General features: G+C 36.6%; 1 protein-coding gene across 3 annotated transcripts in view; it reads right to left on the reverse strand.

Moving 5' to 3' along the window:
* Positions 1–553: 553 nt before the first annotated feature.
* The window catches only part of LOC122449683 (protein NPAT), a 53065-nt gene continuing 33077 nt past the window's right edge, over positions 554–20541 (reverse strand). For all 3 annotated transcript variants that reach the window (XM_043481583.1, XM_043481584.1, XM_043481585.1), the window contains 8 exons: positions 18421–18517; positions 17450–17578; positions 13519–15186; positions 11913–12028; positions 11729–11837; positions 5331–5391; positions 4074–5229; positions 554–2908 (listed from right to left, as the gene is read on the reverse strand). In XM_043481583.1, coding sequence (XP_043337518.1) covers positions 2831–2908; positions 4074–5229; positions 5331–5391; positions 11729–11837; positions 11913–12028; positions 13519–15186; positions 17450–17578; positions 18421–18517 — 3414 coding nt within the window. In that variant the 3' untranslated portion in view covers positions 554–2830. The remainder of the gene's footprint in view (positions 2909–4073; positions 5230–5330; positions 5392–11728; positions 11838–11912; positions 12029–13518; positions 15187–17449; positions 17579–18420; positions 18518–20541) is intronic.

Below are 20541 nucleotides of genomic sequence, written 5' to 3' on the forward strand. Positions count from 1 at the left end.
TGAGGAGAGAAACCTTATTTTAAGCAGTTATATGAGTCAAGTGTTAAATATTTAGAGAAAAATGTACTGATTCTCTCTTCATATCAGGTATAAAAACAAATTACATATAGATGAAGAGCTTATCCTAATTTTAACAAATCAAGAAATAAAAAGTCAACAGAAACCAATGATACAGTTGAATATTAACCTGTGGTAAGGGATACGCATATGCTATGGAAGAAATGACAATTTCCTGGCAGGAATATAAACTGAAATAAATTTTCTAAAGAATTTGGCAAAATGTATTGAGATCCTTGAAAAGATGTACACTAACTTTTTGACTTGGTAATTCCATTCTCTAAAATACTGCTTAAGGAAATAATCGAAAACATAAATATTTATTTACAAACATGTTCACTGCTAGTTATTTTTTAATAAGAGCTAAAAACTGGATAATGCTTGATATTATTTGAAGTAAAAAAAAAAACTAGGAAGTTATATTTACAGTTTTAAGTTCAATTATGTAGAAAAAACAATTTAGGACAAAAAGACCAGAAAGTATGCAAAAATGTTATCCAATATTTAAAAAAAGAGGAAATTCTATTAAAAGAGAAAGCATAATACTAAAGTCAAAATTTGATACATAATTTCAGTAAGTTAAGTCTGAGACTGAGAGATGGTGGCTTGAAAAATGATGAACATAGAATATATGGCAACATGCTTTTACAATTACTCCTTTGATCAAAGCTTAACCTTGGTCTTCCTACTAGTCATGACATCTAGCCTTTGGCTGAATGCTGATGGATGTTAACTTACATACAATTTCAACCTAATTACTAAATGGTTCTAACAATATACAGGGCTAAAACAATCAAATATTTTAATCACAAGACTTCTAAGATTTGGCATACAGCCGAGTACACTAAGTAATGTCCAAAGAAACAGTGGATCCTTACATGTAGTTGCAAAAAAGGAGGGCCAGGCACAGCAATTAAGTCCAGTACATTTTGACTTTAAAGGTAAAATGGGAATTATGGTTTTGCTCTTGAACATAAACGAAAGCTCTGAATACAGACTGTCTGCGTACTATATCTAGTAGATCCTGGCCAACTGAACAAAGAATCCTGAAGAAAGTGAGTTTATTTTACTAGTGTATGAATTCTTAGTACTTAGCATATACAAATTAATTGAATAAGAAGAAAATTTATAATCTTCAGCATTATGTAAACTTCTGAAAACAAGAACTGACTTGCAAAGGGATTTATTAAAAGTATCTAAACTAGAATAACTGCCAATATCAAAGAATTCAAACTTTTGAAGTTAATGAAAATATTTATTCAAACCTAACTGTACAGTATCAAGCTGAGTTAAATAAACATTAACTGTATTAACTATCCCTGGTTCTTTAGAAACAGACCACTTCCACATCATAAAAATTTATTACAACACAAATTTCTGCAGTAAGGTTCGGCAAGTAAGACGTGATTTCCACATTGAAAACTGTTGCGTTAAAGTAGAATGTTAAAGGCCCAGTATTAAAGAAAAAAATGGTTGAGGAAAATGACTCATAAATATAGACATTTTCAGAAAAAACCTTGCATACACTGATATTAAACAAAACAGAAAGCATTTAACAGAACATACTTTAATATCTAGGCACAACTGGTCAAGTACGAATTATCATCTCTATACTCACTTAAAGGTTTAAACCAATTCTTCAACTTGGCTAATGTGTGTGAGTCTAATATACAGAAGGCACCTCTTTCATTCTCCTTAAGGACCTTTTGAGAGTAACTCTATAATATTTTAAGGGGTACAGAGACAACATCCTCTATCCAAGTGTAACACAGCCCATTTTAGGAGAAACTAAATTAAAATAGAAAACTATGATTTCTCTTTTTACATCTTATGATGGACATGGCTTTCTAAAAGGACAACAGAAGATAATCCTCCATACAAGCTTTAACATAGAACACAAGATTTAAATTAAATGTGCATTGGTCACTACTATGTAAAAAGTTCATGAATTAGTGCAATTCTTTAAATCCCCAGTATTCAGGGGAGAAGTATATACATACCAAGAAATGTCAACTACTACATAACCAAACTTTTTATGGCTCAATAGTCTAAATGCTTGAAGTTTTGTAAAAGATCTTACAAGTTATAAATGAAAGATCAGAACACTCGAATGGTGTTCAAATGGCATTAATATTCTCTTCTTAAAACAAAGAGACCAAAACAACCAGAAGAGACAAAGTGTAAAATTTTAGGAATACAATCTTTACTGCAATTATAAGGAGTGGCAAAGTATTCACTCTAGGAAAAAAACCCAAATTGTTAATTTCTGGTTACTTTATTACCATTTGAATTCCTTATCACTTCTGTACTAATTACTGGCTGTCTTCAGATGTCTTGTAGGACAATTACTGAAGGCAATTTACAAGGAAAAGTGTAATTTTCCCACTCAAAGTGAGCAACTATTCCAGATGAATAAGTTTCAAAATTAGAGATCATAAGAAACCAAAAAATAAAAGAACATCAGGCTGATTTAACCTCTTATTTCAACAAGATTTACACAATATTAACAAGATGCAATTGTTAAAGCTATACAGTTTTGCAGATTGGCTTTACTTACATTTCTGCAAATGTTTTTTCCACAATACCAGGTACATCTATTTACAAATTAGGAAGCTGCTTTAAAACAGCATGATTTACAAATAAAGTGAAATTTCAATACAATGGAAGAAAGTGCAGGTCATGCTCTCAGATTCTGTCAGTATCTCATTCCCTACACTCACAGTTTAAGGAATCATAGTTTTAAATAGCTACTGTTCTTATATGTTCAGAATATTTACTCATCATAATGCAATGATAACAAAAATTTGTCCACATCCATTCCAGCTGGAAATGAACTGGGTAGCTTCTTTTTCTGTCAAAAAAAAAGAAAGAGAAAATGAAGTAAGTTAACATATCAAACTTAAACAAGGTAAAAAAGCTAGCTTTCTTATTAAGTCATGTAGAACTTAATACACTACCAAAATTTTTGTCAAAACGGTTTAGTTCATCAGAATTTTAGTTATATAGAAAGGTAGACACAATTTTTTATAAATCCAAGTTTAATAAACTATACTTCAATGGCACCTCAACATTATTTTAGAGCACAAAACATTATACAAATTCAGAGTATATGAATGTTGAAAGAGACAAGATAGAACATGCTTTTTATATATGGTACTCATTATTGCTAAACCATAAACCTCAGTAAGCTTTACTAAGATTTTAAGAGTAACAAGTCCCAAATATTTAATACACTCTAGGCACTCTACAAACACTACATTTAGTCTCACAGCCATTGGCTAAGATGTGTGTAACCTCACGTCCAATGATGCAGCTAAGACTCAAGAGATGTTACAGGCTATTTAATAATGGTAATAGAACCAATATGCAGGAGATGCAGGATTCAGCCCAGGCTTAGAAACCAGGACTCTTTCCTTGATATCATACCTCCTTTATGACATTTTAAATCTTTCTATTCATATTCCACTTACTAAATGGCTAAACAGGTTGAGGAAAGATGACTTTTAACTTATCAGTGATAACCCTATATTACTTTCCTCAGGTAAGCATGGTTAAAGACAGGTAAATTTAACTTTTACATTGCTCCAACATATTAACATGTGTAAGAATCTATGGAAGAGATGGCAGGACATGGGAAAGAAACCTAAGATGGAGGAGCTGCACAGCAGTTTTCACTTGATAATTACAAATAACAGCGGCTTCCCAATTTTTCATGTTATGTCACTCTTTCCGCCAAATCTCGGGTCCTACCATGACAGAAACTAAAAACACCTTTTCCCAAGGAAGATGTTTATAAATAAATGCCTTAGCAATTGTTTGGAAAATGTTTCACCTAGTTAACTTCTGAGTACCACAATGGCTGAAAGATACTGCTAGAGAATGCATTTTGTCAGTCAAAACCCAAAGCTATCTTGATTAAATGTTAAGTAGCTACAGCAAAAAATGGTGAGACCTTTAACCTGAGCACTGAACGGAGGACAACATGTGGTTTTGAAATGAAAGACTTTCAAACTTGCCTTAATTTTCTTCTTTTTCATTGGCATTGACGAATTTGCAAGATTTTTATTAGAAGTGCGGGAGTTTCGCTCATGCTCATCTAATTCCTCAATTTTCCGCTTTTTTGTGGTGCTCCTTGAAGATGCTCTAAATTGCTGGGTATTGTCTTTTAGAGGAGTAGATGAAGTAGTCCTAGAGATGGCTGCTCTGGAGAGAATCATTAATGTATGGGCAGCCATGTTCACACTGTTTTCACTGCCCGTTTCACTGGCAGGGCTGCAGGCAGGCAAGTCTGGCGTGACAGGAGGGACCATTACTTTGGGTGTGCTGTCTTCACCAAAACGCCTACTAGAAGGGACCTTGATACCATCTGTAGGTTCTTCTTTAAGTTTTTCCCCTGCTCCTGAGACAGATGTTCGGGGTACAGGTAAATCAGTACTATCTGTGAGCCGATTTACTGGGCTATGCCACTGAAGATCTTGTAACATTTCTGTGGGATGTTTGGTGAGTGGGTTAATCAAAGAACTGGCAGACCTGCTTTGTTCTTGTTTCAAATCCTTCACAGGTGCACCTACTGAAAAGACATTTTTACTGTTTGAGGATGTGCCTTGTTTTCTGGTCAGCTCTTGAAGTGAAGTTACAGTTTTCTCATTCCTTACACCCCCATTTTGCTGCCCATTAGACAGTTTTGAAGTTTCTGGATTTTTCTGCCTTTCCACATCGCTGCACAGTTCATTCTCCTTATTAGCTGTTGCTTTATGGAAAGATTCAAGTATAGTTTCTGTTGGTGAAACTTTCTTTTCTGACTGAGTTTCTTTTATGGTGGCATGTCGGCCAATGGCAGTTTCTGATTTAGATAAAATTTTAGGCACAGAAGGTTTCTCCCGCTCTCTTTTGACAGAACTATTAGAAGGGGGTTTTAAGGTGGAGGACACAATGGGTGAGTCAAGGTTAGAAAATGAAACGTCATTCCTTTCTTTGCTTTGGGACACCAACTTTTGATTTGTCCCCTGTGTATTTGCCACAGGAGAAGCAGTGCTATCAAAACACAGCACACGTCTGTGGCTTTCAAATGGCTTGCTAACTGGAACTGTACTTTCTACTGAGAAGGGAACTGTGGTTTCTTCCAATTTTTTCCCAAGATCTGTGCCCATAATCTTGTCAGAAACTTCAGTTCTATAAGAAAGAAAACTCTTTTTATTAGCCACATAAAGAAATTCTTTGTTTTTAACTTGAGCATTCAAATTCCTTATGACAGAAACTACTTTTATGCTCACCGCTGTGCATGACATCCAACTAAGTGACTTGATGAATCCACCAAATTATTTACCTGTTTCCCTGTAATTATAAATAAGTTATTAGAAAAGAAAAACATTCCTGAAAGTACATTTCTCTGAAAGAAAAGATCACAGAATCTGACATCATGAGAAAAATTTAAGCTATGGCTAATGTACAAATGAAATACTTTCACATACTGGATCTAAAAAAAATAGCTTGGTATACAAGTGATATACAAGATGATCACTCATCCATTTTACTGAAGAAACATAAATATGTAACAAATGACCTGCTTCAACTTCAGGCAAATATGAATCTAGTCTTCAATCTACAAATTACAATTATCAATACAGCAGTTAAGGGCATTACTTAGATCCAAAAAGTTACTTAAAGAAAACACTGTATTATTCCTATTTAAAAATTCTGCCTATTTAAGGTGTCATGTTTGCAAGCTTATGTCACTCAGAGGACATGCTCTAGAGTTTTAATATCCATATTTTAATTTCCAAGGACTTCTGACTTTACGTGGAAGGGCAGCAAGATATGAAGCTGGAAAGGAAAGCAAAGATGATACTGTGAAGGACTTTGTGTATTATTCAAGAGGTTTTTGATTATTCAAAAAAAGATTATTCAAAAGAGAATCTTTTAAGAGTTTTAACTAGAGATGATGCATGAATAGATTTGTTTTAGGAAGTCACTCTGGCGACAGTACAGAAGATGAATTAGAAATAGGAATTCTAGTTAGATGGCTATAAATATTAGAGGTAGAAGATGATGAAGGTCTTACAGATGGGCACTCACACAGATATGAAGAATAAATGAGGAATACATGTTGACACTAACCAAGAGGGAAAAGGTAAGCAGAGGAGGTTTTTGAGGAAGAAGTGAGACTTAGATATGTAGAGTATGTAGATCTTAAGTTACATAAAACGAGAAAGGGAGGAATGCATTCATTCTAGAAGCTACCAACAGTATTAACTGTTAGAGGGAAGTAAAGTAAGGTAAGAATGGAAAACATCCAATGCATATGGCATTATTAGGAGGTCATTGGTGACTGTAAACAGTTTTAGTAGAAATATGAGAAAGGACATAATATGGATGAAGAAAGACTGGGAGATAAACAGGGTTGGGGATAAAGGGCTGGCAGGTGGAAAAAACCTAGAGGAATGGTGGGAATGATCCTTGTATCTATAGTTGAACAGCCACAGAGGGAAGGAGCCAGAAAAGAAAAGATGAAGATACACAGAAGACAGAAGATAAACTGCATTAACCTTAGAAAGAATGAAATATGTCTCTAAGAAAGAAGGAAAAAGGGAAGAATAATTTTAGATGAACAGGTACATATTAAGTGGGAGTGATGTGAAAAAATGGACTTTACTATTGATAAAAATCAAAATCCCTGGTTTAGAGTGAGGATAGTACTGACTGAATAGATGTGAGGAAAAACCTGTGGAAATATGAAATAGTATGAAGGAGAAATGGGAGAGAAAGAAGACAGGTAGACACTTAAAATGATCACTAAGTGGTAGTAAGGGTGAGAAAATTTTACATGTTACTGAATAGCATCACTTCTGCTGTTGCTGTTCAGTCATTAAGTCGTGTCTGACTTTTTGCGACCTCATGGGACTGCAGCACATCAGGCTTCCCTGGCCTTCACTATCTCCCAGAGTTTGTGCAAATTCATATCCACTGAGTCAGTGATGCTATCTAATCATCTCATCTTTTGCCACCCTCTTCTATTGCCTTCAATCTTTCCCAGCATTAGGGTCTTCTCCAATGAGTCGGCTCTTTGCATCAGGTGGCCAAAGTACTGGAACTTCAGCTTCACCATCAGTCCTTCCAATGAATATTCAAGGGTTGATTTCCTTTAGGATTGACTGGTTTGATCTCCTTGCAGTCCAGGAGACTCTCAAGAGTCTTTCCCAGCACAATTCAAAAACATCAATTCTTTGGTGCTCAGCCTTCTTTATGGTCCAACTCTCAGATCTGTACATGACTATTGGAAAAACCTTAACTTTGACTATATGGACCTTTGTCAGCAAAGTGATATTCTAAAGCAATGCTAAGAAGCCCAAGTGTAAAGGCAGAGAAATCGTTGGCTGCATAGATCCATGACTAGAGGGTCAAGTGGACATGTTAGAAGAATGTGAATACGAAAGTGTTTAGGAATAATGGGAAAAGTGGCTGATGTGGTAGATTGTGGGATTTAGCCTGGATAGGGAAGGAAATGAACCCAAGTGAAAATTCAGGTAAATGTAAGGATTCAAGTAGTAAGAGCTCTCACTGGTTGAAGAGAGATTCAATGGTATATCCAAGAAAATGAGAGTATTTTGAGAGAGGTTACTGACTGTTAAAAATTACATAGGTCTTATAAAAAATTAGAAGTAAAGGTATGGGAGAGATTGGCTGAAAAGAATATTAAAAAGACTTAGAAATGAAATGAGTCAAAAGTTCTGAGGGTTAGGCATTTTGTCACCCACGAAGATTAAAAAGTCTGACCTAGAGAAGTTTGAGAACTCAGCACAATATTCAAAAAGGTTTTGAATGAAAATCTCATGTTACTTTGCATATGCTGTCTTTCGTTGTACTAAAAATCATTAACTTTAGAGTAGTCAGCATTATCAAATTTTTTCCATTTATAAATTATTCTTTTTTCATTTTTCAAAAGCAATCCTTTATTTCAGCCCTCATTAGGATTCTTCTTCTATATTTTCTTTTATTATTTTCTTTGCTGTTCACTTTTACCTGTGAACTTTTACCTTCTTGGAATTCCTAATTTTATATACAGTGTGAGGAAAAGATTATCTTTTCTCTGTAATACATAATAGCTGGTAGATTTCATTTACTAAACAAACCATCTGACAAAATGTGGTCCACTAGAGAAGGGAATGGCAAGCCACTTCAGTATTCTTGCCTTGAGAACCCCATGCTGCTGCTGCTGCTAAGTCACTTCAGTCGTGTCCGACTCTGTGCGACACCATAGACGGAAGCCCACTAGGCTCCTCTGTCCCTGGGATTCTTCAGGCAAGAATACTGGAGTAGGTTGCCATTTCCTTCTCCAATGCATGAAAGTGAAAAGTGAAAGTGAAGTCACTCAGTCATGCCCGACTCTTAGCAACCCTATGGACTGCCGCCTACCAGGCTCCTCTGTCCAGGCAAGAGTACTGGAGTGGGGTGCCTCCCATGAACAGTATGAAAAGACAAAAAGATACAACACTGAAAGATGAACTCCCCAGGTCAGTAGGTGCCCAAAATGCTACTGGAGATCAGTGGAGAAATAACCCCAGAAAGAATGAAGAGATGGAGTCAAAGCAGAAACAACACCCATTTGTGGATGTGACTGGAGATAGAAGCAAGGTCCGATGCTGTAAAGAGCAATACTGATAGGAACCTGGAATGTTAGGTCTATGAATCAAGGCAAATTGGAAGTGGTCAAACAGGAGATGTGAACATTGACATTTTAGGAATCAGTGAACTAAAATGGACTGGAATGGGTGACTTGAACTCAGATGACCATTCTATCTACAACTGTGGGCAAGAATCCCTTAAAAGAAATGGAGTAGATATCACAGTCAGCAAGAGAATCCGAAATGCAGTATTTGGATGCAATCTCAAAAATGACAGAATAATCTCTGTTCGTTTCGAAGGCAAACCATTCAATATCACGGTAATCCAAGTCTATATCCCGACCAGTAATGCTGAAGAAGCTGAACGGTTCTATGAAGACCTACAAGACCTTTTAGAGCTAAAAGATGTCCTTTACATTATGGGGACTGGAATGCAAAAGTAGGAAGTCAAGAAACACCTGGAGTAACAGGCAAATTTGGCCTTGGAGTACAGAATGAAGCAGGGCAAAGGCTAACAGAGTTTTGCCAAGAGAACGCACTGGTCATAGCAAACACCCTCTTCCAACAACACAAGAGAAGACTCTACACATGGACATCACCAGATGGCCAACACCGAAACCAGATTGATTATATTCTTTGCAGCCAAAGATGGAGAAGCTCTATAGAGTCAGCAAAAACAAGACCGCGAGCTGACTGTGGCTCAGATCATGAACTCCTTATTGCCAAATTCAGACTTAAATTGAAGAAAGTGGGGAAAAACACTAGACCATTCAGGTATGACCTAAATCAAATCCCTTATGATTATACAGTGGAAGTGAGAAATAGATTTAAGAGACTACATCTGACAGACAGAGTGCCTAATGAACTATGGACAGAAGTTCCTGACATTGTACAGGAGACAGGGATCAAGACCATCCCTAAGAAAAAGAAATGCAAAAAAGAAAAATGCCTGTCTGAGGAGGCCTTACAAATAGCTGTGAAAAGAAGAGAAGTGAAAAGCAAAGAAGAGGAAAGATATTCCCATTTGAATGCAGAGTTCCAAAGAATAGGAAGGAGAGATAAGAAAGCGCTCTTCAGTGATCCGTACAAAGAAATAGAGGAAAACAAAAGAAAGGGAAAGACTGGAGATCTCTTCAAGAAAATTAGATACCAAGGGAACATTTCATGCAAAGATGGGCTCGATAAAGGACAGAAATGGTATGGACCTAACAGAAGCAGAAGATATTAAGAAGAGGTAGCAAGAATACACAGAAGAACTGCACAAAGAAGATCTTCACGACCCAGATAACCAGGATGGTTTGATCACTCACCTATAGCTAGACATCCTGGAATGTGAAGTCAAGTGAGTCTTAGGAAGCATCAATACAAACAAAGCTAGTGGAGGTGATGGAATCCCAGTTGAGCTATTTCAAATCCTGAAAGATGATGCTGTGAAAGTGCTGCACTCAATATGCCAGCAAATTTGGAAAACTCAGAAGTAGCCACAGGACTGGAAAAGGTGTTTCCATTCCAATCCCAAAGAAAGGCAATGCCAAAGAATGGTCAAACTACTGCACAATTGCACTCCTCTCACACACTAGTAAAGAAATGCTCAAAATTCTCCAAGTCAGGCTTCAGCAATATGTTAACCGTGAACTTCCAAATGTTCAAGCTGGTTTTAGAAAAGGCAGAGGAACCAGAGATCAAATTGCCAACATCTGCTGGATCATCGAAAAAGCGAGAGTTCCAAAAAAACATCTATTTCTGCTTTATTGACTATGTTAAAGCCTTTAACTGTGTGGATCACAATAAACTGTGGAAAATTCTTCAAGAGATGGGAATACCAGACCACCTGACCTGTCTCTTGAGAAATCCGTATGCAGGTCAGGAAGCAACAGTTAGAACTGGACATGGAACAACAGACTGGTTCCAAATAGGAAAAGGAGTATGTCAAAGGTTGTATACTGTCACACTGCTTATTTAACTTAGATGCAGAGTACATCATGAGAAACACTGGGTTGGATGAAGCACAAGCCAGGATCAAGATTGCTGGGAGAAATATCAATAACCTCAGATATGCTGATGACATCACCCTTATGGCAGAAAGTGAATAACTAAAGAGCCTCTTGGTGAAAGTGAAAGAGGAGAGTGAAAAAAGTTGGCTTAAAGCTCAACATTCAGAAAACTAAGATCATGGCATCTAGTCCCATCACTTCATGGCAAATAGATAGGGAAACAGTGGAAACAGTGGCTGACTTTATTTTCTTGGGCTCCAATATCACTGCAGATGGTGACTGCAGACATGAAATTAAAAAACGCTTACTTTTTGGAAGCAAAGTTATGACCAACCTAGACAGCATATTAAAAAGCAGAGACATTAGTGCCAACAAAGGTCCATCTAGTCAAGGCTATGGTTTTTCCAGTGGTCATGTATGGATGTGAGAGGCTGGACTATAAAGTAAGCTGAGCGCCGAAGAATTGGTGCTTTTGAACTGTGGTGTTGGAGAAGACTCTTGAGAGTCCCTTGGACTGCGAGGAGATCCAACCAGTCCATCCTAAAGGAAATCAGTCCTGGGTGTTCATTGGAAGGACTGATGCTGAAGCTGAAACTCCAATACTTTGGCCACCTGATGCGAAGAACTGACTCATTTGAAAAGACCCTGATGCTGGGAAAGATTGAAGGTGGGAGGAGAAGGGGATGACAGAGGACAAGATGGTTGGATGGCATCACCAACTCAATGGACATGAATTTGTGTAAACTTTGGAATTTGGTGATGGACAGGGAGGCCTGGCATGCTGCAGTCCAGGGGGTCACAAAGAGTAGGACATGACTGAGTGACTGAACTGAACTGAATCCTATTTCTTCTGACTTCTGATGTTATCTCTACTACATACAAGTTCCTATAAATACATGATTTCTTTCTAAATTCTGTTCTGTTCCATTTGTCTTTTTTCCTAATTATTGCAAAAAACTTAAGCAAAGGTTGGATAATCACCTGTTAGGAAAGCTATTAGTATTAAAAAAACAAAAAACAAAAGGTTACATAAAGTTGACATGAATAAAAGCATACCTGTACAAGGTTTGTTTTTTAGTCCCTGACTCTTCAAAGATTTTTGAGGGATAGGGAATTGAGGGATACTTCTATTGCATACAGGTGCCGCCAGAGGCATATGAAGGACCTACAAGAGAAGACTCCATTAATTATATTTTGTTTGAAAAGTGGCACTGAGCCATTTTCAGTTAATAAATCTTACCTGCCGAGGAGGAGCAGAAAAGCTATTTCCATTCTGTCCAACCACAGATACAGGAATCATTCCCACCATTCCTTGAAGTACCGGTTGGACTGGAGAAGCAATTATAATGGCAGATCCTTCAAAATCAAAGATGACAACAAAAACAACAATTCTCAATAAAATGGGATTTTTCTCTTATAAATATAAGGCACCAAAGTAATTATTAATTTGAAATAAATTCTATACAATTATAAATTCCTTTTTATATAAATCTACTTTCCTTAAAAAATTAGGGACAACAGCAAGGCTAACAAATTGAGAAAAAGTCAATCTGAAGTAAACTATTCTATGGCATTTAGTCAAGCTAAACATCATGAGTAAGCATAAGACTCTATAGCCAGGAGATCATATCATAGTTGTAACCTTGATTCCCCTAGGGAAAACAGTGAAATTGATTGAAAAGTTGGTAGTAAGGTTTCAAGTCTGAATCTTTTACCATAAAATTAGGTCCTACCTAACTGAAGACTGACTAAGACTTACTCACAAACCCAAGCTATTATTTCACTTGTATTTGTCCAAAAAGGTCCAGATAAGTGAGCAACCAGTCAAAACTGTGGGGGAAAGTACAATGTTCACACGGAAACGTCAACAATATAGTCTATGGCTATCATAATTCATTTAACCCTTTCCTGTAAGTGAATCTTTTCCTAATAAGTTCATTAACTGCTCCTACTAGCTTGATCTCCTCACCTTCATGAACACTTTCAAGTCTCTCAAATACCTATCTGTCCTTGTGCTGCTTAAGATTCCCTTCCTTTTACTCCAAATACTACTCATTTCTCTAAACTTCAGCTGAAGATCCACACGGCCTACTAATTCTGACCCTTTCTTTAACTTTAGATCCATCAGTCTTGATACTTAACTGCTGATATTTAATCTGCTTTAACTATGCCCAAATGTAAAAAAAAAAAGTGGCGGGGGAGCGGGGGAGAGCTTGGGAATCTAAGAAGTGTAGATGAATGCGCCACAAACTCCACCTTCAAGGAACATACAATCAAGAACGACCATTAACACAGGCATTCAATTGAACTACATATAAAATGAATGTAGTAAATGCCATAAGTCCTCCTACAAGCAAAGAATTCAAAAGACAGGTATCAATTTTCAAAGGTGGAAAACAGTGAGAAATTACAAAGGGTATTACAGAGGGAGAAATTCAAGTTCTGTCTTGGAAGTCTGTCCAAACATGTAATAAATGTCTGGAAAACCAAGACTCTAACAGCTATTTAAGAAAAATCTCCCACAACACTGAGTTTTAGTAGGTATACAGCTTTTTGATGAATTAGCCTCCCCACTGCTCTTTTTCTTATAGCTTAGACATGGATTGAGAAGTAAGTGTGGAAAGAAAAAGAAGTGAAAAATTAAACCACTGAATTCCATAGCTGAGCAGTAGATTAAAAAAGAAGTGTGACTGAATTCTCTAAAGTAGAGACAGCATAATCACAAATTTCTGAATCTTACACTATCATCCATGATTTATTATTACCTTCTAGCCAATCACTACACACACAAATGAAAGTTGATCCCATCCCAGAGCAATGAACTTCACTATGATGTTCTTAGTTACCTTGTGAAAAGTTGGGTGACACAGCTTGATTGACAGCAAATACACTATTTGACCTTGGGGGTGTCTGTAATTGAGATAGTGGAGGTTGAGCAGTCATAGGTGCAGAATTTCCAGGCAACACCACAACATTTGACTGACTGACAGTTGTTCCTAAGGCTGTTGGATCAGTTACACAAGTAGCTATCAAAATATTACTTGAATTGCCAAAAGTTGTGCTCGTAGCTGGCATTAACTGTATGTATCCTCCATCCTTGGAAACACATGGCGTAACATTGGTTGAAAGAGCAATGCTGTCTTCATTCTGCATGTTGTTTACTGTAGAGTCTTCAGGTTTGAGTGCTAAAAGGCTCTGTTCCATTGAGGCTGAATCCCCGGTTCCTTCAGCAGATGAGACAGCATCTGTGGTTTCTTCTGAAGACAGGCATTTAACTAATTCTGCATTTCTGGCAGGTGATTTAGCAGGAGAAGACAAAATTATAGTTGGCAAGTTTTCTCCGCTGATACTAGAAACTGCACTGTTAAGTTCAGTATCTGAGGAAACAAATGGATCATCACTGATGATAATTTTGAGAGAGACTATATTTGATGCATCTATCTCTGTAGGTTTGTCCTTAGCAGATTTATTATTAGTGTTCTGGGACTCGGGATGAGACTCCCTCACTGAAGAACACACAGATTCTGAAGGAAGAGAATGTCTATCTTCTATAGGATTACTTTCTGAAGGCATCAATGTAACTTCTTCACAGTTATTTTCACCTAAAGAGAGAAAAATACTATCTCCATCTTCTTTTACAGAAGATGAAGGCTCTTGTGAATCCAAAGCAGCTTTCTCAGACTTGGAGGACTGAGTTTCATGTATTGCATGAGTTAGCTCAACAGATGATGAATCATTAGAAGGCTGTTTAATTGAAGATACTGAATCTTCAAGGTGAATTTCTACTTTTTGTTCAGATACAGTTAAACCTGAATTTTCAATAGATGCAGGTAATATCTGAAGTGAAGAATTATCTTGGCAATCTGCAAGTTGCTGTGATGCAACTGGTAACACATTATTAATTTCAATTTTATTCTGACGAATTTCTCTAGAATCTAGTGACTTGGAATCAGGGAAATCAGCTTTAAGTCTTCTTGTATCATCAGAACTTTCACAAAACTGACCTTTTTCAGATGCCTTTCCAGCTAATGGAATATTTTGGGGTAAAAGTTGAGAAGTTTTTCCAGAAAGAATTAAGTTCTCACTGTGAGTTTCACCACCAAGGGAAACAACTGAACTTATTGGTATAGGAGACTGGTCGGGCTGTAACTGAGATTCATTCTGTACACTTGGAGACAAAGAATTCTTTTCAACTTCCAGAGCCATTTCAGCCTCAGTGGACATCTGACTGGTGTATAATTCAGCACAATGCTGATTACATTCAGCATCAGAGTTTACTCTCTCGTTAAAGTCACTCAAACTGGGCACAGACTCAAAGGTAATATCAAGGTTACACTTCTGTTCAGTAGATACAACTGTTTTAAAGGCCTTTTTCTGGATGCTAGAGTCTATGTGGGAAAAATGTTCCTGGGCTTCCTGTCTAAGCTCATCATGGTTGCTGCCATTCTTCAAAACATTTGAAGTGTCTCCACTTTGATAGGAAGTACAAAATGAGGGTTGACCAGATGGATCATCTGCAAAATATTAGGATGGCAGAAACATATGGTGAGTGTGTATAACAGCCTGAGGTAGTCATCTTTAGTGCTAAGCCTATTTTGAGAAGGAGATAATTAATCTTTGACATACCAGCACATGGAAATATATTAAATTCTCTCATTTTTTGAGTATCAAAAAACTTACAGATACTTTTCTTATCACTGATGCCTATTTATACACGTGTCAAATTATTTTTCAAGCTTTTTAGAAAACAGATGACACATGAAGAAAAAAACATATACTCTTAAGAACATTTAATATATACCAATATATAAAAATCGGCTACACAGTTTTTTCAAAACAGCTGACTTTTCAACTTCTACCATACTATTTGATATATTCATTAAGAAGATGCAATGGGGCCAAGTACATTTTGCATAACCAATATTTGATGTTACTGTGTACTGTTTAACATTTACTACACATCATATATCAATCATATGATCAGTACTGGGATATAAAGGTGAATGATCCAATTTGCCCTTGGTGATCTAGAAAGGGAGGCATATACAGAACAGAAAGTCATAATAAAACATGCTAATAACTGTAACAGTATAGGAACAAAAGGCACCTCTTCAAGCCTATGGAATGTGAGAAAGTATTAAAAAAGAGGTATGGCATGAGGAGACCTTGACAAATAAAAGAAGTGCAATAGTCAGAAAAAAAGGGCATTTGAGAAAATACTGATATACTGTCATACATCATTCACAGTTTAGGAAATATTAACAATATGAAATATATAATGGGAAAAATCTAGAAAAATGTATAGGAACCATCATCAAATTCTGTTAATGTGACACTGGTAACATAATAGTGGGTATGGAGTGCATGAAAATCCCTATTGTGGGGAAATCAGTAGAAATTATATCCAGGTAGTCAGTTTCAATCAAGTGGGAAGAGACCTTTTTAGAAAATAGGATTTCAAGTTTAATTTTGTGCAGGACAGGGTACAATCTTCCACATATAATATATATGAGAAAGACATTCTACTTCAATTCAACCTAAGAAGAAATGGAGGATTGGGCTTGGCTACAGGCAAAGGACTTTCAGTAGGAATATAGTCTGACATATTCCAAAACTAGGTTTTGGAAGACATAATGTGAAACTTGGGAGTCATGAGGTTTTTTGACAGAGCTGGAAGGTGTAATGGCATTTAAGAACAGATGAACAAAAAAGATTACGTTGGCATACCTTGGTGTAGACAGAAATGGACAGAGTGGTACCAAACAGGCATAAAGTTTAGCAAGTGTGAGATGCCAGGATAACATGAGAGAAGCCAGGATAACGGTTATGAAAGGAGTAGTGGTTGGGAAGGAATACGAACAGATGTTTTTGTGGTGCTGGCGGTATTCTATTTTCTGACCTGAGAGATTGTTATGTGTGTGTTTGCTTGCTGAAAATTCAATGAACAAAGTACATTTTTATTGTACACTTTTGCAAGTCTTAAGGGATTCCCAGGTGGTGCTAGCAGTAAAGAACCTACTTGCCAATGCAGGAGATTTAAGAGACATGGGTCTGATTCCTGGGTCAGGAAGATCCTCTGGAGAAGGGAATGGCAACCCACTCCAGTATTCTTGCCTGGAGAATCCCATGGACAGAAGAGTTTGGAGGGTTACAGTCCATGGGTCACAAAGAGTCGGACATAACTTGAAAAGCGACTTAGCATGCATCACAAAAATGAAATTTTAAAAAACTTGGCAAAATTTTAAAAGATCTAAGACAGACATATTCCCTGCCTGTCCTCAGTTACTGTAGGACAATTATGTGCCACACTGGTATTCCATGAGAGGCAGAAACATAAAGTGACTTAGTAAAGATACAGGTAATATGACCTAAAACCTCATAAAATCTATTAATTCAGGACCATCAGCAGAGTATACAATTTCCTCTAAATAAGAGGTATAGATACTGAGCACCCAGCTGTATTTGCTTGCTAGGCTGGATGATTAATAGCACAAGCCAACCTTACATATTAGGGATTTATTCTGAATATGTGTCTCAAAAAATTATGTTTGAAGTTATAGACTTTGGTTGAATTGGTCAACACTAGTCACACCAAATTGTGCATGTCAAGTCTATTACATCATGAAGGAACAAGTAATAAAAATTCATCTTTTAATCAAAGTACTAAGAGCATGGGAATAATTCAAACAATTTTCAAATTAAACAACACTTTGTGCCTTAGAGATTTTGAGATTGATATTAGAATTTAGACTGATATTAACAAAATCAAATTCTTACCAGATTCTTCTGTTTCAAAAGTACCTTTAACTGCTAGATTAGTTTCACCTGCTAAGACTACACTGGGATTGGTTTCCATATGCTGACTGCAAATGCCTTGTGATATATTTTTACTATTCTTTGTTTTACCTGTTAAAACGGGAATAGGGAAACAACTGGTTAAATGACCAAAATAAAAATAAGCACCAATTAATACATCTCAACAGTGGTCAGCAAATACTAAAGTTTGGTTTTAATTATAGTCCTTTGATTACAGTTTTTAACATGTTGCCTTATATATCATTGATTAAGTATGATTTTTCCTCTAGACCAGTACTTCTTATACTACTGTATATCATGGTATCATAAGTATCACTTATGATACTGTATATAATAATATACAGATCCAAGAATTTGCATTTTTAACATGTTCTCAGATAATTCTGATCTGCTAGTTTGGAGACTATACTTTTAGCACTACTGCACTAGGCCGTAAGATAGAAGGCAATGCCAATATTTTTATTTCTTTTGTATTATCCAACTGTGTTTAGTATAATGTATGCATAGTAGTAGACCACAACACATTTTTGATGACTGGAAATACTGCCCCACACTATCCCTCTCACCCACAAGACTGCTCTCTACTTTTATAGCTAAAGCATCTTTAGAAAAACAAGACATTCCTGGTGGTCCAGTGCTTAAGAATCAGCCTTCCAATGCAGGGCACGTGGGTTCGACCCCTGGTTGGGGAACTAAGATTCCACATGCCTCAGAGCAACCAGGCTTACATGCCACAACTAGAGAGCCCCACACACCACAATGAAGACCCAGTGCAGACAAAATTAAAAAGAAAGAAAACACTCTTTCATATGAAAAAACAGGAACTTTCTCCAGATGCTCTGGGATATGCTATTTCACTCTTTAAGCTATTTCTCTAAAGAAATTGGAGAAACATTGTTTCCAAACTATCTTGAAAGAAATGGTCTACCTACCATAGTCAAAGAGATCAAAGAGTGCCTGAAATGCTGGATCTGATTCTGTCTGCTCCAATATATCCTGTATAGCTTCTTCAGACATGTGGATCTCACTCTGCAAAAACAAAACATACAAAAGTGATTCCAACTGAATTGATATGGTTTAATACCAGCAAAGTAAATTAGAGGACATCTATTCCCTTCCAAGAAAATTTCTTCTCATTATAACACTATTCACTTAAATTAAAACAAGACTAGCAAATAGAAAGTGAATGTTCCCTAATTCTACTATTTAATCGCTTTGGTGAATATATTCCCAAACATTAAAATAAAATAAACATAGGAATATTTACGTATACAAAGTAAAATCAAGCTGCACTGTTCTTTATTACTTGACATACACCACTGTGTACGTTTAAGTTATACCGTGTAATGAGTTGACAAACATATACTGTGAAATGATTACCAAAGGCTTACTTAATATTCATCATCTCATATATATTTTTTAAAAAGAAAAAAATTTTTTTTTTCCTTGTGAGAACTCTTAGGATATATCCTCTTAACTTTCAAATACTGTTGACTCTTGAACAACATAGGTTTGAACTGTGCAGGTCCACTTATATGCAGAATTTTTTCAATAAATATGTACTATAGCCCTACAAAATCCAATTTTGGCTGAATTTGTACTTGTGGAACTGATACACGAAGGGCTGATATAACGTTTGAAGTGCGCTTTTGATTGCATGTGGGGTCAGCACCCTAACCTCAAGCTGTTACAGCAGTGTTAACTGTAGTCACTGTGTTGTACATTGCATCCCCTGCACTTATAACTGAAAATTTGTACCTTTTGACCACCTTTGTCCAATTCTTCCACCTCATATCTCTTTTTCTATGAGTTTGGTTTAATAATGTTCTTTAATCAGCTTACTTCATACTAGTTTGTTGTACACTGCTTTCTAGATCCTCCAATATAAATCTATCTCACTCTTTTTATCTGCCTGTTTTTGACTCTTCATTTTATTTTTTAAAATCTTTGATTTTTTTTGGCTGTGTCATGAAGCATGTGGGATGTTAGTTCCTTCATCAGGGGTGGAAACTGTGCCCACTGCAGTGGAAGCAAGGAGTCTTAACTCCTGCCTGCCAGGGAAGTCCCTGTATCCATATTTTAAATACTTCCTCTAAATGTTGGACAATCCTTGCTTATATGCTCATCCTTAAAAGCAGCATGCCAAAAGCTACCTTTAAATTCTGTTTAAATTCTTCAACTTTGGTGAAGCATACATTTGGATCCCAAGGGAGAGGAAATTCGTGTGGAGCAAGAGATAAGGTGGAACTCTCATGAAATGATTAAAAGCTTGCATTTTTAAAATGAAAATGGCCATCAAATGAAAAGAAAAACTAAAGAACCACTTAACCTTGGCAATGAAGATGTACAGAGAACATCAATAATTCTTGATGAAACGTGACTTAGAAGAAAGCCAGGAGCTTGAACAAATATTTCTTTATCTATGAACTTGAAAATCTATCCTAATGTAAATAATGTCAAGAGTCAACAATCCAATGTTAATCAAAGTATGAAGTGGTGCATACCCTCTTAGAAAAGTTACTGCTGAGGAAAAACATTTTTTTAGTAAATTTCTCATTACATTCAAACTTTAAAAATCATAATTGAAAGAATCCTGAAATACATGTTCCAAACTTCTCGGCCTGCCTTTTAGTTTTCTTTAATGATGCTTTTTAATTTTTAAAACTTAAAAAAATTTTATTTTTTATTTTTGGCGTGTTGTGCTGGTGCTGCACAGGCTTTTCTCTAGTTGCAGCAAGCGGGGGCTACTCTCTAGCTGTGGTGCACAGGCTTCTCACTGCAGCGGCCTCTCCTGTTGTGAGGCACGGTCTCTAGGCTTCAGTACTTGTGACTCGTGGGCTCAGCAGTGGCAGCGTCTGGGCTCCAGAGCACAGGCTCAGCAGTCGCGGTGCACGGGTATATGGGATCTTCCCAAATCAGTTATCAAACTGGTGTCTCTTGTATTGGCTGGTGGATTCTTTACCACTGAGCCACCAGGGAAGCCCCTTTAATGTTGCTTTTGACAAGCACTTTTTTTGAATTTAAGGAAGTCTTAAAATCAGTTGGTGATTTGT

Source organism: Cervus canadensis, chromosome 11 (genome assembly GCF_019320065.1).
Source record: "Cervus canadensis isolate Bull #8, Minnesota chromosome 11, ASM1932006v1, whole genome shotgun sequence".
NCBI lineage: Eukaryota > Metazoa > Chordata > Mammalia > Artiodactyla > Cervidae > Cervus > Cervus canadensis.